Below are 27,789 nucleotides of genomic sequence, written 5' to 3'. Positions count from 1 at the left end.
AACAGTCTCTTCTTGCCCCCCTAAATAGAATTTGGAATTGAAGTGTTTTATCTAACCAAAGAAAAAGAACGTTTATCTGGTTAACAGTTTATCTTCTAAAATACTAATTTTCCTAGAATCTTCTTGTATTGTTGCAATGTTTAATTTGTATTTCTTAAGTTCTTTGGAAGTGTTTTGGAATTTTTTACCTTTTAGACTCTCAAATTCCGTTTTCAACTTGGAGAAAGTTTTCTATCTAGGCTTTTATAGTTTTGAGTTGTTAACCTGTTTGAATTTGTTTCAGGAGCTCTTGACTGATAAATTTCGTGATCCAGAGATGTGCTTTGACATCTGCAGTTGTCAGTTTGTGTATCATTATTCATTTGAGACTTATGAACAGGCTGATATGATGCTCAGAAATGCTTGTGAGAAACTTTGCCCAGGAGGATATTTTATTGGTACTACACCAAATAGCTTTGAGCTCATGTAAGTATTTTTTTTGGTAGTGTGATAATAGTTTATGAAATGTCCAGAATGTGTACGCTTTTTAAAATGTTATTTTTCAGCATGATTTTCTGTTAATCTACTGTCATATTAAGGTCTAACAAATGAAATATATGCTCACTGCTGTAGTTAAAGGCATTAGTTAAATAAGTTATGAGATCTTTTTGAGAATACATGCTTAGAATAGTTATGTGCTGAGCCTTGACTTGCTGATCTTAAAGAGCACAGTTATAGAATATCAGTATTGGAGATTGATTGGAAACTTTGCACGATTGTTTAATATCTTTGGTTTTATTGACGTGTTCTAACATTTTCTTGCTTATTTGATATATGTCAAATTTCTTGCACTTGCCTAGTCTCCTCAAGGAAGTCATCTAATGGTTTCTCTCTCTCTCTCTCTTTCTTTTTTCCTCTCTCCCCCCCCCTTCCTTCCTTTCTTTCTTCTTTCTTCCTTCCTTTCTTCCTTTCTCTTTTTGATTTAACATTCTTATTTTGGAGAAGTAGATGGGAAATTAAAGGTAGAAAAATGTTAAAACCAGAGCATGCCCTTTACATTTCAAGATGTATTTCTGTTGACTTTAGTTGGGTACAGAGAGAAGAAAGTGGGAAAGTTAATGGAGCATGTATAGTAGGAGATTAGTAATATGCTCTTCTTCCCCCCCCCGCCCCCCCGCAACTCTTCTAAACAGATCTATAAAATGTACCAGACCTAATCCTGATGGGAATACCCAAGAAAAAGTCACAGTGTCATTTTTTTTAGCCCTCATTGGCATAGGGAGACAACAGGTTCGCAGGTACTAGGGATGGCAGAGGGGGTCTGGCCAGGCTTAGCCATGGAGAGTACTCTAGCACCCACTGAGAGACTGACTGTACACCAGCACAAGAGGACATCACAGATCCATACTGGGCCACTTTCTGGGAATAGTTGCCAGCTGACAGCCTGTTACCCAGTCCTAGGTCATAGATCCAGGGTGTAAGCCTTGGGGTAGAGTGCTTGGGTAGGGAGTGGGCCCTAGGCCATATTCCTAGAGAGGAACAAATTCAGAAGAAAGCAGTACCAGTGTGGCTTTGGACTTCAGGAGTGGAGCTGGGCTGTCAATCCAGCCCAATTTGATGCCCACCGTGGAATAACCAGGGTAGAAATCACAGAACAAAGGGGAGCCTGTGGTTCTGACACTCTGAACCAGCATAGCTTTCCTGGGCTAATAGTGGCTGAGACCAGCAGCTGTCTGCTGTTGCTCAGACCCCAACCCAAGTCAGAAACATGCAGAATTTAGATCAGGGAAAGCATTCAGATTTTGCCCTGGATCACTTTGACAGCACTGAAAGCTTGCAGATTTCGAGCCTGAGCTCACTTTGAGATCCTGGAATAATAGTACTCAAAACCCCAAGAAAGCAGGAGTGGGATCAGCCCAGGCATTTCTTCCAAAAGTGTGCAGGACCCAGCTCTGGCATTGACTCTAAAGTCAGGAAATAGGCTGGAAAGAAAAGCAAACAACAAGAGCAAGAAGAATCCCTTCTGAAAATTATTAATGGTGACAGGGATACACGAGTCAGAAAGCCAGAAGAGAAGGGCCCCAAAGCACGTACAAGTAAAGCTTCAAAATAAAACACAGCTTGGACAAAAATTGAACTAGCATTTTTGGAAGACATGAAGCAAAGATTTTAAAAAGAGATTTAAAATTTTTAAAATAAAATTTCCAAAGGAAGAAATTGGAAAAGAAATGAAAGCTATGGAAGAGAGAATTGGAGTGGGAATTTATACCTTGGCATAAGAGGTAGAAAACCTTGTCCAAGCAATTTCCCTGAAAATTAGAATAGACCAAATAGAAGCCAGTACACCATGAGACAACAAGAAATAAATCAAAAGACAGAATAAAAAGCAAAACAATCAACTTAGAAAACATGAATAAGAAAAATTTAAAGATCATTAGGACTGTCTGAAAGCTATAACCACAAAAAAGACCTTAGATATGCTATTTCAAGAATTCTTAAAAGAAAATGGCCTAGGTGAAGCCAAGATGGCAGAATCCAGGCTGGGTACTGCCTGAACTCTCCCAAATGTTTCCCTCCATATAACTTTGAAATAACACTTCAAATTAAATCTTGGGATGGTAGAGCCAACAAAGCTATCTATAGTCATGTGAAAAAATGCTCTAAATCACTACTGATTAGAGAAAGGCACATTAAAACAACTCTGAGGTACCCACCTCACACCTTTCAGAAATGACAAGTGCTTCAGGGGATGAGGGAAAATAGGTATATTAATGAATCATTCATGGAGTTGTGAACTGATCCAACCATTGTAGAGAGCAATTTGGAACTGTGCCCAAAGGGCTATTAAACTGTGTATATCCTTGTGCATACCCTTTGACCCAGCAATATTACTACTAGATCTCTACCCCAAAGAAATCAAAGAGAAAGGCAAAAGACATATGTATGTACAAAATATAGCAGCTCTTTTTGTGGTGGCAGAGAACTAGAAATTGAGGGGGTACTCATCACTTGGGGAATAGCTGAACCAGTTGTGGCATAGGAAATGACAAGCGAGGTGCTTTCAGGAAAAAAAAAACATGGGAAGACCTATATGAACTGATGCAAAGTACAGTGAGAAGAACTGGGAGATCTTTGTGCACTGTAACAGCAATATTGTAATGATGATCAACTGTGAAAGACTTGCTACTCTGATTAATACGGTGATTCAAGACAATTCTAAAGGACTTATGATGAGAAAATACAATCTACCTCCAGTGAGAGAACTGATGAACTCTTGAGTGCAAATTGCAGTGTAGTATTCTCACTTTTTAATTTTATTGCTTTTTTTGGTGATATGGCTAATATAGACATATATTTTGCCTGATTTCACATATATAATTGATAAATTATTTGCCTTCTCAGTGGGGAGGGGAAGGGAGGAGAGGGAGCGAGAGAATCTGGAACTCAATTAAAAAAAAAATCTTAAAAAATAAATAATACAATAATAAAAAACAAAAACTGCCTAAATTTCTTAGAATCAGAGGGCAAAGTGGAAATAGGAAGGACCCAGTAGTCACCTCCTTAAAGAAACCCTCAGGAACCTTATAGCCAAGATATAGAGCTTCCAGTTTAAAAAAGACATGCAGATAGCCAGAAAAGCATTCGGGTCTAGAAGAACCACAATTGGGTTGACGTGATTTAACAGACACCACTATATACACTTACAGTAAAAACGGTAAGAAACAACAAAAAAAAACTAAACAAAAACAAAAACCAGCAAAACTGAACTTAAAACTGCTTTGTGCTTAGTTGTGCTGTAGCTGGTCTTCAGCCTCTTTTCTATTGAGTATCTTCTCTGTATTTTCCTTTCTGTTTTCTATTTCTCTGCTGCCCTTTTATTTTTTGCTCTCGTAAAAAAGAAGAAAAAGAAGAGGTATCTAGAAAACACTTGTAACAATTAAATTTGCATGCTAAGAATTCAATGAAGGTAGAAATTGTTTTAAGTATTTTGAAAGCTGGGTATACACCAAGTGGTGTCAAATTTCCCCAATTTGTAAGATACTCTGTGATTTCCCATAAACTACACGTTGTATTTTTTTTTTGCCAGCATTTTATAACACTTTAATGTGTGCAGAGTACCATACATGTATTACTTCTTTTGATCCTCACAACAAAACTGGGAAGGAAGTGATATTCTTGTCCTCATTTTACAGATAAAAAAGCTGAGGCTGAGAGAGATTGAATGACTTCTCCAGAGTCACACTGCTACTAAGTGTCTGATGCATTATTCAAATTCAGATCATTCTGACTCTTTAAGTTCAGCACTCCATCCACTATGTCATCTACAAATTTTCTCCTCTATAGAATCTTTAAGAGAATGATTGATGCACTCATTGTGCACACCCTTGATGAAAACAAGATAAAGGAAAATTTAAACTTTTTATCCTTTAACAATTATTTTACTATTTAATATTTTAGTTTTCAACATTGATTTCCACAAGATTTTAAGTACAAATTTTCTCCCCATTTCTACCCTCCCCCCCCCCCCACTCCAAGATGGCATATATTCTGATTGCCCCGTTCCCCAGTCAGCCCTCTCTTCTGTCACCCTACTCCCCTCCCATCCCCTTTCCCCTTTCTTTCTTATAGGGCAGGATAGATTTCTATGCCCCATTCCCCATATATCTTATTTCTCAGTTGCATGCAAAAACAACTTTTTTTTTTGAGCATCTACTTTAAAACTTTGAGTTCCAAATTCTCTCCCCTCTTCCCTTCCTACCCACCTCCCTAAGAAGGTAAGCAACTCAACATAGGCCACACATGTATCACTATGTAAAATGCTTCCACGATACCCATGTTGTGAAAGGCTAACTATATTTCCTTCCATCCTATCCCGTCTCCCTTTATTCATTTTTCTCCCTTGAACCTGTCTCTTTTAAAAAGTGTTTGCTTTTGATTACCTCCTCCTCCTATCTGCCCTCCCTTCTATCATCCCCCTACTTTCCTGTGGGGTAAGATACCCTAATGAGTGTGCTTGTTATTCCCTCTTTAAGTCAAATCTGATGAGAGCAAGCTTCACTCATTCCCCCTCACTTGCCCCCTCTTCCCTTCCAACAGAACTGCTTTTTCTTGCCACTGTTTTGTGAGATAGTTTACCCCATTCTATCTCTCCCTTTCTCCCTGTCTCAATTTATTACTCTCTTACCCCTTAATTTTATTTTATTATTTTAGATTATCATCCCTTCATATTCAACTCACCCTGTGCCCTCTGTCTATATTTATATATGTATGTTCCCTTCAACTACCCTAATACTGAGAAAGGTCTTATGAATTACATACATCATCTTTCCATGTAGGAATGTAAACAAAACAGTTCAACTTTAGTAAGTCCCTTATGATTTCTCTTTCTTGTTTACATTTTCATGCTTCTCTTGATTCTTGTGTTTGAAAGTCAGATTTTCTATTCAGCTCTGGTCATTTCACTGAGAAAGCTTGAAAGTCCTCTATTTTATTGAAAGTCCATATTTTGCCTTGGAGCATTATACTCAGTTTTGCTGAGTAGGTGATTCTTGGTTTTAATCCTATCTCCTTTCACTTCTGGAATATCATATTCCAAGCCTTTCAGTACATTAATGTAGAAGCTGCTAGATCTTGTGTTATCCTGATTGTGTTTCCACAATACTCAAACTGTTTCTTTCTGGCTGCTTACAGCATTTTCTCCTTGATCTGGGAACTCTGGAATTTGGTGACAATATTCCTAGGAGTTTTCTTTTGGGGATCTTTTTGAGGAGGCGATCTGTAGATTCTTTCAATTTCTATTTTACCCTCTGGTTCTAGAATATCAGGGCAGTTCTCCTTGATAATTTCTTGAAAGATGATATCTAGGCTCTTTTTTGATCATGGCTTTCAGGTAGTCCAATAATTTTTAAATTATCTCTCCTGGATTTATTCTCCAGGTCATTGGATTTTCCAGTGAGTTATTTCACATTGTCTTCCATTTTTTCATTCCTTTGTTTCTGTTTTATAATATCTTGGTTTCGCATAAAGTCAGTAGCTTCCACTTGCTCCAATCTAATTTTTAAGGTAGTATTTTTTCAGTGATCTTTTGGACCCCCTTTTCCATTTGGCTAATTCTGCCTTTCAAGACATTCTTCTCCTCATTGGCTTTTTTGGAGCTCTTTTACCATTTGGGTTAGTCTATTTTTTTAAGGTGTTATTTTCTTTAGTATTTTTTTGGGTCTCCTTTAGCAAGTCATTGACTTGTTCTTCATTATTTTCTTGCATTGTTCTTGTTTCTCTTCCCAATTTTTACTCTACTTCTCTTACTTGCTTTACCAAATCTTTTTTGAGCTCTTCCATGGCCTGAGACCAATTCATGTTTTTCTTGGAGGCTTTTGATGTAGGCTCTATGAATTTGGTGACTTCTTCTGGCTATATGTTTAGATCTTCTTTGTCACCAAAAAAAGATTCTAGAGTCTGCGTCTGCATCCTTTTTTGCTGCCTGGCCACGTTCCCACCCAACTACTTGACCTTTGAGCTTTTTGTCAGGGCATGACTGCTTGTAGAGAGTGCTTTGTCCCAAGCTTTAGGATCCAAGCACTGCTGTATTCAGAGCTACTTCTACTCCACTGTCACTGCAAGCTCTGCCACAGCAGCGCTGCTCCTTTCCCAAGAACCGCCAACCAGGATTGTGACCCAGATCCAAGCAGGGCGAAGATACTTCTGCACCAGCAAAGTGCTCCTTGCGCTCCTGCTTGGATCTGCAGCACAGGACCTTCCTGCTGCTGCTGCCACCACCATGCCACTCTGCCACTCTCAGGGCTTGGGCTGGACTGCTCTCTAACCTGATGCAAGAGTTTTCCCACTAACGTGCTCTGTGGTCTTTGAGGTTTGTGGGTTGAGAAGTCTGGTAACTGCCACAGCTCAATGATTCATGGCCCTAAGGCCTGTTCCGGCCTACTCCTGGTCTGGTCTGTCCTGCACGGCCCAAGCTGGGCTGCGCTCCGCTCCCAGCACGGTGTTATAGACCCTTCCCAGTGACCATCCAGGCCGTCCTGGGCTGGACATCTGCTTCACTCTGCTATTTCATGGGTTCCGCAGCTCCAGAATTTGTTCAGAGCCATTTTTTACAGATGTTTGGAGTGATTTGAGGGAGAACTTAAGCAAGTCCCTGCTTTCCAGCTGCCATCTTGGCTCTGCCCCCCACTACACATTATTTTTATGAGCCCGTATTTGTTAGTTCATGAAAGGTAGTATGATATAATGGATAGTTGACTGGACTTGCAGTAAGAAAGACTCGGTTTGAACTCTTGCACTTGATAACTATGTGTCTATGGGCAAGTCACTTTGTTTTTCATAGAAATTATAGATCTAGGACTGAAAGTGATATCAGATGCCATCTAGTTCCTTTCTCTCATTTTGCAGATGAAGACGCAGAGGCCTAGGGAGGTTGTGACTTTTAGAATACAAGCTCATTTTGAATCGAGATGTTTCAGTCTTTGTATCCTCCAAACCTGGCACATAGTAGGAACTTTGTTGATTGATTCCCACATGTCACACTGGTAATGTCAGAGATGAATTTCAACACAGGTCTTCTGATTCTACAGCCAGTTTTTTTTTCCCCTACTGAACAGCACTTTCTGAGCATGTTTTTCCTCATTTATAATGGGAAGAATCGTCAGCAAGTATTAATTAAGCATAGCGTGCTTGGCACTCTGTTGCCCACTAGGGATTACAAAGAAAAGAATTAAACATTCCCTGCACTCAGGAAACTTCTGTAGGAGAAGATAACTTGTACACGTATAAATATATTAAAAAAAAAAGATAATTTTTGTGGGGAAGCATCATAAGCTGAAGACATCAGGAAAGACTCCATGTAGGGGGACATATTTGAGCTGAGCTTTGAAGAAAACAAGGAGTGCTTTCCAAGCACAGGTAATGTGTGTCAAGGCATAAAAGTGCAAAATGGGGTGTTGTGTACGAGGAACTATTGGGTGGCCATAGAACTGTTGAATTGCTGTAGAGCCTGTGATGGGTGATGTGTAATAGTAGCCAGGAAATGCATTTTGGAGCCAGGTTGTGAAAGGTTTTCAGTGCTAAATAGAACTTTAGTGTGACCCTAGGAGAAATAGGGCTAGGGCATCACTGAGATTTCTTGAGCAGGGGGGAGAACATATTCACACTTGTACTTTTAAGAAAATTACTTTTGCTCTGTGGAGGATGAAATGAAAAGGGAAGAGTTAAAATGGGGAGAGCAGTTAGTGTTCTCTTGTAATGTTCTACATGAGTGGTGATGAGAACCTGAACTACGGGTGTTGTCCAATGAGTGGAGAGACAGGAATGGATTGAGAAATATTAGATAGGCCTGAGAAGTCTTGGCAACTGATTGGATATATGGGGTGAGTGTGAAGTGGGAGAATGACTGGTGAGTATTGTGAACATGGATAACTGGAAGTAAGGTAGTAACTACTTCCTGTAGTACCTTTCTCACACAGTTGTGAAGTTCAAATAAGCTAGTGTCTTTTTAAAAAGGAGGTGCTTGTAAACTTTAAAGTTGTTATTAGACTGATTGTGTCATAATATTAGTTCTGTCATGATGAAAGGAAAGTGAGGCCCAGAGAAGTTAAATGATTTTCCAGAGGTCGCACAGATAGTAGGTAGCAGAGACAGGATTCTAGCCCAGGTCTTCTTGATTTCAAATCTATTTTTAATTCTAAATCACCATCCTACCCAGGATATGGTTTCATAAAGACAGTCTACTTGGATACCGGAAGCAGATATTAAGTCTAAGTTTTATTCTCTGCTATTGAGTTTTCCATAATAATTTCAGTTTCAAATTGATCTTGCCAAAGCCAGTGGCTTTTTTTCTTGGTCCTCATTTTATATGCCCTCTTTGGTGTTTAACACTGTTAACCACCTAGTCAAATTTGCAGATATTGCTGGGTGCCTACAATATGGTCTTAGACTCCTTTGGATAGAAATAAACACACATCACAGTCTTTGACCTCGATAAGTTTAAAATCTTATCAGGAAGACAATTGTAGGTTTGTGAACAATGTATAACAGTACAGAGAGTACAGTGAATTGCTTATTATAATTGCAGTTGAATTGTATACAAGTGCCGTATAGTTGAGGTCTGAGAATTATGTCATGGAGAAGAAAGGGATTTGTACTTAATTTTAAAGAACAGGCTGGATAGTCTGAGTGAAGAATATATTCTAGGAAAGGCAAAAGCAGTAGCTTTAAAGGACAAGGCATGATCCCAGGATAGAGGTTTAGATGTACTCATCTTGAGTTTTTTCTTGATTGAGAATACTGGGTTAATTATTGATCCAGAATATTAGCTTATGTGGATGTAGTTTTGACAAATTATTGGCGTTTAGGAGTTAACAACCTTTTCATATGATAGGAACTTACCTACCTCCATCACTGGTCACTTGTGGGAGAGATCCTTTCCTGATGCCCCTTCAGAACATAGTTTCTTATAGGAACAGTGTTATAAAACAGTGGTTATGTATACTTGAAATGGTACTACATTTAAGGTATAATTATGGGGTTATTTAGTTTCGTGACCGCATTTCACAACCTAATTTATCCTTTATAACATTGTTTCTATGTCCCAAAGTTCAAATACTGAACTGAAAAACAAACTTTCATGACATGCCTACTTATATGGATTTACTTACGTATAGAACTGGAGGTTTGTAGTAGCATTCTGCCTATAGATCAAATATAGGAGAGATTGAAGCTATTTGGACCTGGAGTACTACCTCTACTTTTCTCTCTATTTTTAATGGTATAAAGTTAGTGTTCAACTATATTGCCTCTGAAAGTAGCACAAAACCAGTATATGCAAAACTAATCAAATTGATGACTTTTTGTCAGATTCAATATTTTCAAATGAATGATTAGAATAAATTTATTATTAATCTGATTTTTATCCTTTTGGTAACTTACAGAAAACGGCTTGAGGCCTCAGAAACAGAATCAGTTGGAAATGAAGTCTACACTGTAAAGTTTCAGAAGAAGGGGGAATATCCTTTATTTGGATGCAAATATGATTTCAACTTGGAAGGTGTTGTGGATGTTCCAGAATTTTGGTTTATTTTCCTTTGCTGATTGAGTAAGACTTTCATAATTTATCCTTTTCTATTCTCTTACCTGCCTTAAACGGGTGAGGGAGTATGGGTAACATTCTATTTGTGTTCATCCACTATTGGGAAAAAAAAAAAGTGGAACTCTGAGGAGTATAGCTTTACAAATAGAAGAGTTAACTATTTACACAATACTGGTACTGAGGTGTTATGATGCCTTGCTCTTTTGTTTTTCTTTGACTTCTAAAATTAAATCAGCAGCCATTTATCTGTCGCCTACATTGTGACAAAATATTGTACTAGGTGCTGGGGAGATACAAATAAAATTGAAACATGCTCCATGAAGCTTACAATTTAGCAAAGAGAATGTCACACTACAATTATGTTATACTCCACACTATCTATGTAGTAACTAATTCAGAAGAGACTATATAATAAGGACAACACAGATGTACAAAGTATGAGACTAGAGAAAGGATCATTTCTGACTGGGGAAATCGATGATGGTTTCATGGAGTGGGTAACTTTTGAGATGGGCTTGAACGATTTAAAAGGCAGATGGGGGCCAGGTGTCATTCCAGACAAAGAGAATTGTATGAATAAAGGCATAAATATTAGACACATAGTGTTAGTAGATAGTTTGGCAACTAGTTCAATGGGAGTGTGGCATATTGGAAGGGAATCTGTGAAATGAGGTTGGAGAGGGAGAGGTAGAGAGTATAACCAGGTTAGGGGAGTGGAGCTTGAATATTAGAATAAGAACTTAAATTTATGTAGTAGACAATAAAGAATTAGAAAAAAAAAGAATTAGGAGAGCAACATAATATGTGCCATGAAGAAGAGTAGTTTGAAGGATGAATCTTTAGATAAGAAATTAGGTTGAAAATAATTTGAGAGTCTGTTTTGATCAAGTTAGTATAGCAGAAGGGTGTCTACTGGCTTGGGTAGTAGATGGTAAGGAAACTAGATAGAGGGAGCTGGTGGCATCATGGATAGAGCAACTGGCTCTGAAGTTGGGAAGATCTGGTTTCAGATCCAGCCTCAGACACTTAACTAGCTTTATGACCCTGTTCATGTCACTTGATCTCTGCCTCAGCTTCTTGGTCTGTATGATGGAAATATTAACAACTATCTCTCAGGATAAAATAAGTTAATATTTTCAAGCACTTTGCAAATATTAAAGCACTGCTTGTATAAAAGGCAAGTTTTCTAGTAAGAAAAGATGCAACCAGTTTGGGGGAAAAGATGACTAGAGTGTTTCTTAAAAGTAGAAAAACTCATGGGAAGTACGCTAGTTTGAATTTGATTTAGTTCTACTTTGTACTGCTTACTGTTGTAAAATTTCTCACGAAATTATGATTTGACTAGGAAAGCTAATCTTAATACAGTAGAGATTCTGATTTTTTTTTATTTTTGTGTCGAACAGTGACACTTCATCATGCAGACTTTTGCGCAGATCTTCATATCAGGTTAAGCTACCAGGCATTTATTAAGTATCACTGTACTAAATGAAAGGAATGCAGAGAAAGGCAAAAAAAAAAAACCAACCCAGTCCCTGTTCCCATTCTAATGGGTTTGACAACATGAAAATAACTATGTACAAAGAAGTTACATACATATATGATAAATTGGAATACAGATAATATACACATACATACATATACATATATGCATATACACAAACATATATGATGAGTTAGAGATACTCATAAGGAAGACACTTAAGACAAAAAGGCAGAAATTGGGACTTAAGCTCAGGGTTGATGGAGACCTAAAACCTAAGAGGCTGGAGGTGAGGAGGTAGAGGATTCTAGGCATGATGGCCTGCTATTGAAAATGCCTTGAGTCAGTAGATGCAGTGCTTTGGTGAAGAATATTAGGAAGAGTATGTGGAAAGGTGGGAGGCGCTTAGGTGATGAAGAGTTTTAAAAACCAAACAAAGGATTTTCTGTTTGATCCTGGAGGTAATAGGGAGCCATTGGAGTTTATTGAATGGAGGAATAACATGGTAAAATGTATGTTTCAGGAAGATAAATTTGACAGCTAAGCAGAGGGTGGTTTAGAATGGGAAGAGACAAGGTAGGGGAAGGCTGTTGCAGTAGTTCAGGTATGAGGTGATAAGAACCTGAACTAGGGTGATGACAGTATCAGAGGAGAGAAGGGGCATACATGTTAAGGAAAAAATTGATAGGACTTGGCAACTGATTGGATGAAGGAAGGAGGATTAAAGAAAGTGAGGAGTCAAGGATGGACAAGTAGGGTGTGAGCATGGGTACTGGGGAGGATGGTGGTATTCTTGATAGTAAGAGGGAAGGTTAGGCATAGGTGAGGCTTGGGTGGAGATAGAATCAGTTTTCTTTTGGACATAGTGAATTAAAAATGTCTACAGGGCATCTAGTTCAAGATTTCTAATAAGCAGTTTTAAGTATAACATTGGAGGTCAGGAGACAGGTTAGGGTTGGACAGAACACCTGAGAATCATTCACATAGAGATGATAATTGAACCCTTGGGGCGGATGAATCAACAAGCAAATTAATACAGAGAGAGTGAAAGAAAAGAGGGCCCAGAAAAGAGGACCTGGGAAACACCATGATTAACATGTACAGCTTGAGTGAGGGTCAGTAAAGGAGATAGAGAATGAATGGTCATACAGTAGGAAAACCAGGAGAGAGCACTGTCATTGAAACCTAGAGAGAAATGATAGATCTGCTGGAGAAGATGGGTCATGTGTGCATATAAAGAACCATCTCTTTGTGTGAGACAGTGTTGAAGGAAGATAGTAGTATACCAAGGGGATATGAGATGAGAAGAATTCCTTTGTGAATGACTTCATACTTTTTTCAGTAAAATATGAAGCAGGATTTTCAGAGAGGAGGGGTGGCTAGCCAGTTTTGAAGAAGAATGAAAATTTAGGAAAGACGCTATGACAAATGGGGGAGAGGCTTGATTAGGGAGGTATAAAAGGATTGCCTTGCTTCATTGAGGACTTAGTTGAAATTATTATGTAACATAAATTTGTAGTGGGCCCAGTCAGAAAAAGTGATTTTGTGATTTTCTCCCTAGTTTTGCTCAGCACAGCATAAGAGCAAAGACAGGATGATGGAGTGATCCAGAGCTGAGACTTGGTAGGGCAAGATTGGCAATAAGATAAGGAGTCAAGGGACTTGAGAGAAAACAACAGCATAGAGTTGAACTGGTTCACCAAGGGGTCAAGATGGAGAAGGGAGGAAAGTGTAGCCAGTGTAGAGAGGATGACTGGGAAAGAATTAAGCAGCTGAAAGATTGCTGGTCATAATGAGGATGAAGAATAGGTTAGGGTATGCAAGGCAGAAGTAGAACTGGAATGAAGCACAGATGATGATCAGATAAAGGAATTACAGAGTTCATTAACGCGTTGCTGGCAAGGTCAGAAGTATGACTTTCTGTGTAGCTGAGGAGGGCTGGATGGGAAATGAACAATTGGAGGAGTTGAGGGAGTATCAGTATATATGTTGAAGTTGTTAGTACGAAGATAGGAGTTGGAGAGGAGAAAGACTGTACTTGGTGAAGAAGGAAAAATTGAGTGAACTTCAAATGAGAACAGATTACTGAGTGATAATGGTAGAGGGAGAACTTGGAAGTGGCATATGGGGAGTAAGGTACTAACTATAAAGTGCTAGAATAGGAGGAAGAGGGCATTTATATGGGCTGTCTTCCTCTCTCTGGTGGAATTCAGGTAAACCATGGAGAGGGGGTGAATGGTGAAGGCAACTAACTTGGATTGGAGGTTTACCAGGTAAGTCTTAGATCTATCAGTAGAACCCAAGCTAAGCATTGGAGATCCTTGTGATGTCATGCAAAAATGAACTTTAGTGTAAACCATCTGAATTTTAGAGTTCTAATTTTATGGTATAGTTCTGAGTTTCACTGCTCCCACTTTTTTGAAACATTCTTTTTAGTATCTTCTTTTTGGTTTATTTGGTTTTCTTACATGAAGAATAATTAGATTCTTTAATAGTACCATAAGCTACTCTTGATTTTTGCTGATTTTTTTTTATTCATAGCTTACTATAATAGTAAGTAGCTTATAAAATTGTGGTTTACAGAATTCTTAGTAACATTTCTGCAAGTAAAAATTGTATATTCTTTGTAGATATTTACAAATATCTCTGCTGAGATCCTTTTCGTTAGCATAAAGAAAGTTATAAGCACAAGTTTACATTGGATAAGTTTTCACACTTTAAAATTTCAAGTTTTGATTTTTGGGTAGTGTTTGAAAACTTGTTGAGTTTTTTATTTAGCTGCCTCCCCATGGTAATGGGGAGAAAAGTAAATGCCAGGCTAGTTGGCACAAGTTTGTAGTCTCTGCTACCAAGGTGGCTGAGGACAGCAGATTGTTTGAGCATGGGACTTCTAAATGAGCTAAGCTGGTTGGGTGTCCACAGTAAGTTCAGCATCAATATGGCAAGTCCTTGGAGCAGAGAGCCACCAGGCTGCCTGAGGAGAAACAGACTGGCCCAGGTCAGAAACAGTTGGCATTTCCAGCATGGGTGAGAAAGGAGACCCAATCTCTGAAAAAAAAAAATTTAAGAAAATGTCAGGCATAGGGTGGAAGCCATATTTGAAGTTTAATTAAAACACTTTGCAAAAGTTAAATATCCCTTCATTTCTCATCTGAAAATCCTTTGACTTGTGAAGATTAGTGGAAAGATAATCAGCTTTTCAGTTAATAACTAATCTTTTGAGTCACAACTTTCATTTCTGTTGTTTATTGACAGGACTGACTACATGATAGCTCATTGTAGATTTTAGAATCTATTGATTTAGCTAAATTGGGGGAGGAAATATTACTATTTTCAACCTCTTCAGTAATTAATGAATGCCATCATTTTACTTCCCCTCTGAAAGTAGTATTTTTTTCTTTAAACTATTTTACTCAGCTTCAAGTGATATAATTTCATCCTTTTTGTTAACCTGGCTTGGCTCTTGTCTTTCAAGCCCTCAGATTTCCTTAACATTTTGAATGGTAACTTTTTCTAGTTTCCCTTTCCTTTTCAGGGCCTTTAGTTATAAAACAAGGAAGTTAGACAAGATATTTTATAAATTCTTTCCAGTGTTAAATACCTTGTGTACATAAATTTGTGTACTCTGTTGTAAGATCCTTGAGGGTAGAGTTTATGCTTTATACTTCTGATGTATCTCCTAGAGCTCCTAATTGAGTGCTTTGTACATTTTAGGATTTACTAATGATAACTTATGGAATGAATGAATGCATTTTCTATCAGTGTGTTATCATTTCTAGGGAGAGTGGTTATTTTATTTGAAACCTGAAGATGTCACTGTGGCATAGAAGTTCAAATTATTCAAAATCTGTATTTTTTTTACTACACTATCAGAATTTTTTTTAACAGAATGGCAAAGAAGTATCATGAAACTCGTTTACAAAAAGACATTTTTGGAATTCTATGAAGAAAAGATCAAGAATGTTGAAAACAAAGTGCTCCTCAAACGAATGCAGGCATTAGAGGTAAGTATTTTGAAAAGAATTTGAAATTGCCATTTATTTCACAAGTTCAACTAGATTTTCATTTTTGAAGTGTTTTCCAAACAGTTTCTACATTCATACTTTCCAGCAATCTCTGGCTAGCTGCACTGGCTGCACTTTTCCATCTTGACTTCTTGAAGGATCTTTTCAATTCTTTTGTCATGTATCTTGCCCCCTTATCACTGATCTTGCCCTGCCTACTTGTTCCTGGATGACTCCCATTATCTCCTGCCTTTGTCCCTACTCATTGTTCTACTGAACAAAGCTGGGGGGAGTTGCAAAGTTATGGTAATTGGATTCACTACAAATTTATGTTTTATAATAATTTTAACTGGGCCTTCATTGTGGCAAAACAGTCTTTTTAAATCTTCCAATTAATTCCCTAGGCTCTTTCAGACCTTTTTGTCTATCTCAAACTTCCCTGGACTCCCTCTCCTCCCTTCTCACCTGAGAACCCTGCTTCGTTTTTTATTCTAAAAGTTGTGAAACTATTCACCAAGGACGACTTCTTCATTTCATATCCCCCATATATGTCACTATCTTCCCTTTCATCCCTGTCTCACATGAAGATGTGGCCCTTTTCCTTGCCAAGGCAAAACCTTACATATACCCAGATGATCTCCATTCCATCCCATCTTCTCCAACAGATTGCTCCTCTATCATTAATACTCTTGTCTTCAAAAATCTCCCTGTCCGTTGGCTGCTTCCCTACTATTCTCATATTACATTTTAAAACTAAATCAGTGTGCAGCTGATGGGAATCCTTATGTATGATTCCTGTTTGAATTTGATTTGACACCATTGCTCCACACTCTGGCTTCTAACCTTATTATTCAAATGAAACTAATCTCTCCAAACTTACTAATATTCTTTTAATTGCCAAATCTGATGTCTTTTTCTCATTCCTCATCTTTCTTGACTTCTCTACAGCTTTTGATACTGTTGGTCGCCTTTTTCTCACTAGGTTTTTGCAACATGACTCTCTTCCTACCTACCTATCCAGCTTTTCCTTTCTTTTGCTGTAACTTCATCTAGGTCAGTCCTGCTAACCCTGAGTATTTCCCAAGACTTTGTCCTGGATCTTTTTTTCTTCCTCTTTACTATTTCATTTGATCACCCCCCCCCCCCCCAGATTCAGTTATCATCTGTTTGCTGATGATTTCAGCCCTGACTTCTCTGCTGACTTGTAGTCTCTCACATTTTCAGCTGCTTATTGGACACTTTGAACCTGATGTCCTGTAAACATCTTAAAGTCAACTCTTCAAACAGAATTCATTCTCTTTCCCTCCAAAATCATCCCCTCTTTCTAATTTCCCTATTACTGTCAAGGGCACCACCATTTTTCCAGTCACTCAGTCTTGCATCCTAGATGATCCTTCTTTCTTATCCTATTCAATCAGTTGCCAACTCCTGTCAATTTCGTCTTCATAATATCTCTTGAATAATCTTCCTTTTCCCTTTACCTTCATAACATCTCTCACGTATATCCCTTTCTCTCCTCTGATACTGCCATAACCCTGGTGCAGGCCCTTATCACATTGTACCTGAACTATTGAAATTGCCTTTTGTTTTCTCTATCTTTCTCTCAATAAATTCCAGTGGCTCCTTATCATCTTCAGATCAAATATGAAATCACCTGACATTCAAATCCCTTCATGACCTGGCGCCTCTTACTTTTCCAGTACTCTTTAAATACCTTACACTCAATATGTACTCTGCAACCTAGTGACACTGACTCCTGGCTGACACTGACATAGGCATTTTTACTGCCTGTCCCCCAATACTGGAATGCTCTCCTTCCTTATCTGTGCTTCCTGTCTTCCTTCAAGTCATGACTAAAACCCTGTCTTCCACAGGACATCTCCAGTCCCTGCTTAATTCTAGTGCCTTCCTTCTGTTGATAATTTCCACAATCTCTGAATAATGCCAGATAGAAGGATAAATTTTATGGCACATTTGCAGATTATTTGAATTCACTAAGAGCTAAACATTGTCTATTACTGGGCATGTTGTTTCATTCTTTTACTTTTAGCTAAATGACAAATAAGGAAATCATATCTTTTTTCCTCTTTTCTCTGGACTAATTAGAAATAGGACATCTTTTTCTTTTTTAGATCTAACCAAGAGAAGGAGTTCTGTACCCACTTTTATTTTTTAATTTGTCATGGTAAACCTGTATACTTTTCAGAGTATATACATGAAAACTATTGTTTTCTAATTTTTTCCTTTTTCCGTTCTCATATCAATTTAATATTGTATAGTTAAACTGATCCAAAATATTCAGTCCTTTTATTCTCTGTTGAGAGAGGTATCATTATCAATAAGTGGGAATTACAATGAGATAAACATTTAAGTGCTTACTGTGTACCAAGCATTGTGCTGTGTGCTGGGGAGACTAATAAAAAAAAGACACAGTCCTTGCTTTCAAGAAATTTGCAATCTAATAGAGAAAAGAAGACACAAAAGGAAGTTGGGGGAAGGGAAGAGAAGGGACCTGGTTTGATGATGGTGATTCTAAGGAGAGCATGTAGTAGGAAATGAAGAATGATTGGACTTGCAGAGGGTTTTTGAGGAGTTTTTTGCTCTACTGTCTAGCCCTCCAATCAACAACAGAGGCTCCTGAGGATACTGATGAGGTAGGAGTACTATCTCCATGACTTAGTTTCCTGGAAAGACCTTTAGGACCTTACTTTAATTTTGATGATAACCAATTAGAGTTTACAGAGTTCTTTCCTCACAAAAACCCTGTGAAGAGTAGGTTTTTTTTTTTAAATAAGGAATAATAGTTTTTTTATAGAAAAGTAAAGCGTTTGTAAGAGCTATTGTGAATTCAAACTCAGTACTGCAGTAAGAGCCAACCACTGGTTCTATTTTCTTTTCCTTGTATTCTTTTTGCAGAAGTAGTTTGCTACCAAACCATCAAGTTTTTTTTAAATGTGGCCTAAAAAATGGAAAAAAAAATGACAACCTTCCGTTTTATAAAAAGAATAAAAACTTTACTACTAAATTTAAAAGTAATGTATAATTATGTAATATAAATTAAGGGCATTTTTTCTCTATAATATCATGTTATTTTTGTTGTTTTTTTGTCATTTTGATACCCTTTCATTTTTAGGTTTTTCTAGTCAGTATGGGGGTAGTAATGATTGCCTTTTAAAGTATTTTTTCACTTCTTGTTAGGAATAAGAAATTATCTTTAAGGCCTTGTGTCTATAAACATACATACATACATCCTTGTAACTGTCCTTCCATTTGTGACGATTTGACGTATAGCAGTTGACGTTGTGAGAAACGCGATTTTGGGGATCACTGGACTTCCTAAGCAGGGCCAAAATCCTGAGGAAGAATGATAATCCCTAGGGAAGGCTGTACAGAACAGCCTTAATCTGTGGGGATCACAGGGACCCCTAAGGGTCAGACCCTAAGGAGGACCCAAGTGATGGCCCCTTAGGGCAGTGGCAAGATCACAGAGCTCCTGAGACAGGGCCGGAAGTCCCAAGTGATGTCCCCTTAAGAAGGCTGTGCAGACCACAGGGTTCCCCAAGGGAATCTGGAGTGGTCACCCTCTTAACACTACAGTGGGGTTCACAGGACACCCCAAGGCAAGAACCAGGAGTAAACCTGAGATGAGCTTCAGCTGCTCATTGCTTCCCTTCACTTGACCTTAGGAAGATCCTTGTGATTTGCCCGTTCTCACCCAAAGAACTCAGGACCAGAGTGGGAGGAGGAAGGCATTTTATTATGCTTCTTGAGAGAACGGGTGTAGTGCTTACTGGAACACTCATACTGATACAGCTGCAGGTGCAGGGGTAACCATTCCCTCCACTCCTGCTAGAGTTATGGTTAGTTTACAATCTTTATTTTTTACATAGTTTTCCTAGGTTATACAGTTTATATAGGTAGGATAATAAGGATACAGAAGCAAAAGTGAAGTTAATTAGATTTTCCTTTTCTTGGTTTAGGATTAAACTACATTCTTTTACTTCCCCTACTTTCCCTCTTTAACATATGCAAATTATGTAAATCAGTAGGCCTGGATTTTTGACCAAGACCAGACCCTAGATAAGCTTGAACTGGTTCAAGAGGTTTGGCCTCTCTAATTCCCCTGACTGCCTTCTCAAAAAGCATGGGCATGAGTACAAGCCTCTGACCTCTCACATGACTGACCTTGAGGCCTGGTTTCTGCTAAAGCTGGGGTGGGGGAGGGGGGAGAAGTACACCTTTAGTTCTGTGTAAACAAAACTCCTCCTCCCATTTCTTACAACATTTATTGCCGTTTTCTAGATCTATTTGTGACAGGAAGGCCATACACAAATGAGCTATCAGTCAGTCTTCTCCTATGTTCATCTAGATCTGGCCCCTGGGTTCCTCTTCTCAGATTCTTCAGTTAGGTGCAAGTACTCAAGTGCAAGTGTACCAGTAAGAAGAGGAGGGGAGAAGGTATAGCTAAGCAGAAAGGTTAAAGAAAAAGATACTGAACCAAGGAAATACTCCTGACTAGAGTAGTGAAACTAATGTTCTTGTGAGGATAGTAAACTGGCTCTTGAGGATAATTACAGGAAGAATTCCAAAGATGTGTTGAGCAGAGTGACTATTTGAAAGACACTACTCACTCTGAAATGTTTGGTGGTTAGGGATAGAAAGGACCTTGCCCACCCCCCCCAAAAAAGATCAGTCAAATTAATTTAGAATTCATAGCCCTCCACATCTTATTAAGAACTTTTAAATGGCTTATGAAAGGAAAAAGTTGGGCCCTTCCTTAATGTTTCTGGGTTTCAGTTTCCTCCACTTTAAAATGAAGGGGTTGAACTCATTGGCTTTTAAGGTTTCTTTCAGGTCTAAATCAAAAAATCAAGATACTATGATATCTTTCTGAAGATGTGAGTACTTATATTTAATTTTGGTTGGTGTCTTCCTGGCTCCTAATTCATTAACATCTCTTAAAAATCTGAATTGCTTTTCTTTAATCTTACTTTCTGATTGCCTTATCCCTCAATCCCATTTTCTTTCACGTGCTTATTTGGTTTTAAGACCTTTGATGTTAAAGAAATAAGTATCTCTGCAAGTGATTTAATTATTTCAGTGTCATTTGAATGATTTATTCTTATACTTCCATGGTAATTTTACCTTACTCCATTATGGCTTATTAAAAGTCATTTATTTGTAGTTTCCTTTCTTGTTCAGTCAGGTCCAATTCTACACGACCTCTTGAACTGTTTTCTTGGCAAAGATTACCGGAGTGATTAGCTATTTCCTTCTCTAGTGTGTTTTGCATTCTTCCCATGAGATCCTGAGGCAAGTGGGAGTTTACTTATTTGCCCAGAGTCACACAACTAATAAAATGGCTGAGGCTGAATTTGAATTTAGGTCTTCCTAACTCCTGGCCCACTGTTGTATTCACTGCCCCACCTAGCCATCCCCTTCTTTTCTAAGCATTGTGTAATAGAAAAGTTGTTATTTAAAGATGCCTCAAAAGCCCAGCCAGTTCTTTATTTCCTACCAGCTGCACTCTTTAGAATTGATTATACCAAAATTATGCCCCTGCACCAGATACCTTCTCTCCTTCCTTCATCCTTTTCAGCTTCCTTTTTTTTTTGTTTCCTTTGTAAGAGATAGGGGGAAGGGTTTTGTTTCCACAGAGCTGAAGGTGTCAGTGTCCTTGACCTATAGGAATCCAAAACTTAGAGCAGCCTGAGACTCAGCATGAGCCTCGCCAAATAAGGGTAAAAGTGTTTTTAAGAGTTGGGATTGGCTAAATTAGCACTTCCTTGTTCCTTGTACATAGGCTAGATATCCCTGTTTAGATTTTGAGCCTGAACTCTACCAATGAGAGTAAAAAGGTCAGTGGTGGAGTGGCAGTTGTTCGGGCTGGGCCATGGTATTAACAGAGTTCTGCCTTCTGGGCATTACCTCTACCTACCTATTGTCTGTGGTTGGGAGACTGCCCTTTCCCGCAGGATGGTAATAAATTTCTTCCTACTCTCTACTTTGAGAAACCTCTGGGTTTAATTTTGGACAAAGTTGCTGTCCCACACACCCCCATTTAATTGTAAGCCCCATGAGGACAGGGGCTATTTTTTTCTCATTTGTATCCTCAGCGTTTAACATAGTGCTCGGTACATAGTAAGTACTTAATGTTCATTTATTTTGAACAGCTCCACTAACAGTAGAGACAGCCATCACTGTGTCATGTTTGATAGCTTCTTCAACGTTGACTAATTGTATCTTTCTCATCCTTGCCAGTTTGATTAGTATGAGGTCATGCCTGAGAGTTTTTTAGTTTGCATTTCTTGTAGTGATTTGAAGCAGTTTTCATGTGGTTCTTTAAAAACTGTTCACACTCTTTGACCATTTATCTTTTGGTAGTGCTTTACATTTTTGTAAATTTCTTAGTAAGCATTTGCCTCAAACATTAAGTTCAATGATTTGATAATTGATAGAACTTGGGTTTTCTGAGCCCAAGTCTAAGATTCTTCTTTGCCATTGTGTCTCACAATTTTTCTTTTATATGTAATACAAGGAAAATTAGGAACCCCTGAGAAGCCCCTAGCTACTGACAAGCAACCCCAGAAAGAATGGACTCAGATATCTTTGGCATTTAGCAAACCCCCTGGGACTCCATGATTCCACCAAGGAATGTCAATAGATAGGACCATCCCACTGAAGGATAACCTGACAGACCCTTTCTAGCAGATATCCCTGTGGCTCCATGACTCCACCAAGGAATGTAAATGAGATTATCCCACTTATAACCTGACTGAATCTTTTGATCAGCCAGGACCTTTGTTCCTGTTCCCACCCAGTGACCTGGCCTGTAGGTTCCAGGAGATAATCAATCACTGTACCCCCACATGTCCATATAAGTCAAGCCATCACCCCAACACAGGCCATTGATTTGTGGTTGCAGTACCCCAATGGCCGCCGGCTAATAATTCTCCACTTAAAACTTATACTCTGTGGTGTGTCTCTCTTGCTTCTGGTACAACATATATGTTTAAGTTGTTATTTTGCTCCTAAGGCAATGTCTAGAATTTGTTGACTTAATAATAGGCATTGGTATGAGAAAACTCAAGATTTTAATTTACTCTCTTAGCCATATCCAGCCAATGAGAATTCCAAACTTGCCTCGGGGAATTTGGGCGATTATGAACATGCTGCAAAATATATGAAAAAAGTCAAGTTAGATTACCTTTGGTAAGTAATTCCTAAAAGAAAATATTTGTTAGGCATTAGATAAAGCAAATATTGTATTGAAATATAAGATAAGTAATTCAGACCAGTCCATTGCATTTCTCTAGCTGGCTTTGACCACTTCACTGTTCTTTGACTGTTTTTTTAAAAGATATTCCTTGTGATACATATTACAGAGGTACCGTTTGTGGTTCGCCTATACTTACTTCCCAGTACAAGAACAATAATCATTTTCCCCAAAAATCAACTATATAGATGCAGAAGCAGAATATGGAGTAAGATAAATTTTAAGGGATTAGGGAGGAAACCAATTTTTTGGGTAATAACCAAAGGTGCTTTATGTTTTTCAGTCTTGCAAGAGAGCACAAAAAACCAGACTTTGTTGTCCTTTTGACTCGCCCCTTCTCTGCTATTTTCTCTCAGAAAAAGAAGAGGGTGTTAGACTAAGGATTAGTATCTAATATTGGAGTTATGAATGTAGTTTAAATTCATTATATTTTCAAAAATAGATTATTATCACTAATTACACTAATACATTTTATATTGGTTAAGATTAAGAAAAAATTGGCTTTAATTGAAGAGGTACTTATTTTTATATTAAGTGTGTGTGCTTTTTTTTAAAGCACATTTTTTAAGCAATTAAAGCTTAAAATGGAACTCAGTCTTTTGGGACACCCTGTATAGACAATATACTTGCAGTTACCCTTCAAAATTTTTAGTATCTATTTGCACTGATGATTAAATCTAGACCTGCAGTTTTTCATCTTTATTATCTTTGATATCGTTTAACATTTAAAATGTTTATGAGTTATTAACAGTAACAAATTCCTGTAAAGCTGTGTATGGTTTTGTATTGCCCTTTATAACTCTTCTCCTCTCTTTTTTAATTTAAATTTAGGGGACCTTAAGTAAATCTGAATGGGAAGCTACAAGTAAGTAGCATCAATGTGAGCACGTGATATCCCTTAGTGTTTAGTTCTGATAAGTTGAAGGAGTTCACGTGCTGATGAGAAATTGTGGAAATTAATTTGGTCTGTTATGCATGTGTGTGTTATATTTTCACTTTCCTGAATGTCAGCCTGCAGGCATCTGAAGCTCTCTCTTTTCACTCTCCCTCACACACAGACACCCCAAGTGAGGGCAAATATGTATGGGTAGGTGAACTGTGTCTGTGGTCTAGTTAAAGGTTTATTTCATGCTATTTACTGTATTTTCAGGTTTTTATAGACCTAGCTTAAGATTCATATTTAGTCCTTTCCTTCAGTGTGAAGCAGTTGATTTTGTAGCCTTAATTTGCACCTAAACCAGGACCCTTTTAGTAACATACTCCATTAATCAGTCAGCAAACATTTGTAAAGTACTGTGTATATACTAGGTACCATGTTCTGCTCTAAGGATACAAAGAAAAAGCAAAAGTGGTCTGCCCCCCATGAAAATAAGTCTTGTTTCATGGATTTGAAGTACCAAAAGAGTGGGAATACATTTAAAAAATTCTTTATATACTTGCTTAGCGAAGCTAAGATTATAAGTGCCTGTGAAGCATATTAACTTGGTGTTTGACTTAAAGTTAGAACCAAAATGTTTGATCTCTTTCAGAATTTAGTTAATTGTTGTCATCAGACCAGTTTTAGCTTGTTCCTTTGTTTTGCTCATGACGCAAAAATTGGTAGAAATTCACTGTATGGAATCTTATAAACTTTATTTCATTCATACAAAGGTTACTCATTTATTGTTTCAGTTTTATTTTAAATACAATTTTTAGAGTCACTGCCAATTGGATTTATTGTGGAGGTATCTGCTACTACTTGGGTGATAATCTATGTATATTTTCTAGTAACTTCACATTAGACTAGGCATAAAGCTTTTTTGTTTTTTAGTTTTGACCTTACATTTCAAAACTATGTTGTGTCTTTTTTTGGAGTCATTAAATCATTGAAATGATGCTACCATAGATTACAGTGTGCATACAGATTTTGCAATTGATGATCATTTGTCCATTTAAGCATGAAGTGAAGTAGGCTGTAAATAAGAAAATAGTTGTGGATATTAGGATTTTTCCCTTTCCTCCTTTTTTCATCACTTTCTGAGAGCAGAGGAATTTTTACCAAATCTTATACTGTGTACTAGAATTGTTCTTTTTATTTTCCTTGTGGAGCAACATACCAAGCCTTAAATGTGTTTTTTCTTTTATTTTTAGGTATTTATTTGGTTTTTGCATTTGAAAAGCAGCCATGAACACATAAAACAAATTTAGTCAAGAAGATGGTTTATCCTACCTTATACAGATGTGGAGGATTCACAATCAGCACTAGCAGCTTTGTTTTAAATTCTTTCTTTTCCGTTAAAAATTTTTTTTCTCTTAAATTAAAAAAATTTTGATGTGAACACATAGGACCTTGCCAAGAACTAGAGCAAAAGATGTGTGTCTGCCTTCCAGCTCCTGACTCTGGCAGATAAATTTTGTGTGTGTGTGTTGTACATGAAAAAAAAAATAAACGAGCTTGGACATTCATCTCTTAAAGCAATTAGTTTGCTTTAAGAAATGGTCAAGGGTGGGGAAACCTATTTGACTTTTCACTGACTTGATAGCTTTCAAAAATTATGTTACAGTACAACTTGTTATTAAGGCAGCTGAGCCATTACCACAGTGCTCCGGTTTTGTTTAGTAATGTATTAAATTTTGAGACTCTAGGATGTGGGGCAAGAAATCCAAGTTGTAAGTGTGTTTGTGCACGCTCATGCGTGTGCTTGCTTATGTATAGTCTTGTTATGTTGTTTTCAGCATTAAATGGTTTTGCATTCTGTATAGTTTTGAATGTTGGTGTTCCGAATGTGTTGGTAAAATAGAAGTTTTCAAATGTGTATTTTAGAACATTTTAAAATTCTAGGCAACTTATTTAGACAGTTGCTACAATATTTAATATAAGTAGTAACCTACTACTACTATATACTACTAGTATAGTTAATATTTTAGTATGAGTAGTAGTTTGCTTAGCATAACATCCTTCCAAAATAGAATTTTTTAAAGATGCATAGCATAGAATTGTTTTAGAATTTGTTTCCTACAGTAATGTTGGCAGCTTTTTTTCTACTCCTTTTAAAGGAGAAATATGGGCTGCCATCTAAAATGTTGATTGTTAGAACTACAAATTCTAAGCTATTGCTTATAATGGGTTATAGATTCCCCTCACTGAAACAAATACATGATTGTGCTGAAACATTTTTTATGCTTTCTAATGCATCATTATTTGTAAAGATTGTATCTGGCTACTGTATTTGATAATTAAGCCTCAAGTGGATCCAAGTTGTAATATTCATTTTTCTGACAATTAAAAACTCACTTGACACACTAAACTACAAATTATTTTTTATCTAATGTTTCTTTATAAATGGGATTACTTGAGCAGTATATATGGTCATAAAGTCAATATTTAGACATTAGATTGATGCTTAGTGAAATGTGGTGATGAGTAGTAGTGTAAATCAGTAGTGCCCTTTTGGTCCAGGCATCCATTCTAAGCACAGCCATCAGGCTTGTCTCTGTCAGACCTAGCTAGAACAAAGGCAAGGGACAAGGGAGTAAGAAGGCAAATAGAGGAGGAAAGGGGGTTTGTCAAAGAGATACAGGGTAGTGAAGTACTATTGAAAACGTCAGGTAATGACTGACGCCTCTTCCATAGGTTGTTTACCTTTTCCTTCACCATATAATCACATATATAGTAGATAAAATATATAACTTACTGCATGGGGAGAATTTTCTTGTAGGCTCTATAACAATGATCCAGGAAACTACCTTTGTTTTTATTTAGTGAATAAGACACTAATTATAATAACCAAGAAAAATCTCTGAAAGCTAAGTAAATGGTTATTGTTACATGAGGATCAACATCTCCATGGGTGGTTGTAAGTAGAAGGAATGTAATTTCTGCTATAGCCTCCAAATATCAATTGCTTTCATTTCTGAGGTCAGCTAACAATAATAGTAAAACACATTTCTATGGTACTTCAGTGTTTACAAGATGATTTCCATGCAATGGTTCTGTGGAGTATGCAGGGTAAGCATTATCCTATTTTATAGTTGAGGAAACTGATACTAAAGGAGTAAATTTCTCATGGTCAGACAGGATTAGTGTCAACATTCTGACTGATTAATTTTCTTTCCATTATACTGATTCTCTGTGTTATGATTCTGGAATTTTGGAGGTATGCTTGGTTGTTTTCACAGTTCTCTCTCTTATGCTCTGCCTCAAATTAGTTTATTATATTGTTGATAATGGTACTGAGACTTAAGATTTTCTTTCTTCTGATATTTGTAAATGTACCACAGCTATAAATAAATATGGGTCATGAAGCTTGAATAATAAAAATTGTCACTTTGTTGTGAGCTTATGAAATAGACTTGTTTCTTTAGTTTGCATGTAGCCCAGTTTGCATGTAGTCCTCTGTACATATCTTTAAATAGGTTTCATTTATTCTTGCAAGGCCAAGTTATAAATTTGTGGGTGATTGGTAGGCCAATTAATTTGATTTGAATGGCAGAAAAATCTTAATTTGCCGTTACCATTTTTTAGTGTCACATTTTAATAACCAAGTCCTTCAAAGGTTACTTAAAGTGTCATAAGCTAGTGACATGAAAGCTTAAGTACATCTGAACCCAACTCCCGTAAGAAATTTCCCAGTAAAGAAAAATAAACAGAAAGTGGTGACCAGGGGAGGGGTGTTTTGCACCTAGAAGTCACAAGGATGGTGAGTGGAGCCATAAGGCAATTGATTTACACATTTTCCCAAGAGTGGTGATGTGGATTTAATTTGTTCTCAGAGCTAAATGAAAGGTTTGGGGGCTGTGCCTGTTGGCTTTGACATGAAGATGATCAGAGGAATTCCTAATGAGGACAGGTTGAGCTTGAGAAAAGAAAAGGTTGCCACGACATGGAAAAAATGAAGCAAAAGGCAAAAAAAAATGAGAACTCTTAAGAAAAAATTTGAGAATATCTTTGAACAGATGGAAAATATGACCCAAG

General features: G+C 37.4%; 1 protein-coding gene across 1 annotated transcript in view; it reads left to right on the top strand.

The window, feature by feature from the left end:
- Positions 1-27,157, top strand: part of RNMT (RNA guanine-7 methyltransferase) — a gene marked incomplete at its 5' end in the record, with an annotated part of 39,406 nt that extends 12,249 nt beyond the window's left edge. Inside the window, 9 exon segments of the mRNA XM_036743537.1 lie at positions 284-465; positions 9,918-10,054; positions 10,057-10,081; positions 15,444-15,458; positions 15,460-15,559; positions 22,671-22,746; positions 22,749-22,771; positions 23,667-23,700; positions 24,966-27,157. Coding sequence (XP_036599432.1) covers positions 284-465; positions 9,918-10,054; positions 10,057-10,081; positions 15,444-15,458; positions 15,460-15,559; positions 22,671-22,746; positions 22,749-22,771; positions 23,667-23,700; positions 24,966-25,003 — 630 coding nt within the window.
- Positions 27,158-27,789: the final 632 nt, after the last annotated feature.

This window comes from Trichosurus vulpecula, chromosome 1 (assembly GCF_011100635.1).
Source record: "Trichosurus vulpecula isolate mTriVul1 chromosome 1, mTriVul1.pri, whole genome shotgun sequence".
NCBI classification, from domain to species: domain Eukaryota; kingdom Metazoa; phylum Chordata; class Mammalia; order Diprotodontia; family Phalangeridae; genus Trichosurus; species Trichosurus vulpecula.
This window is presented reverse-complemented; position numbering and strand designations above follow the sequence as displayed.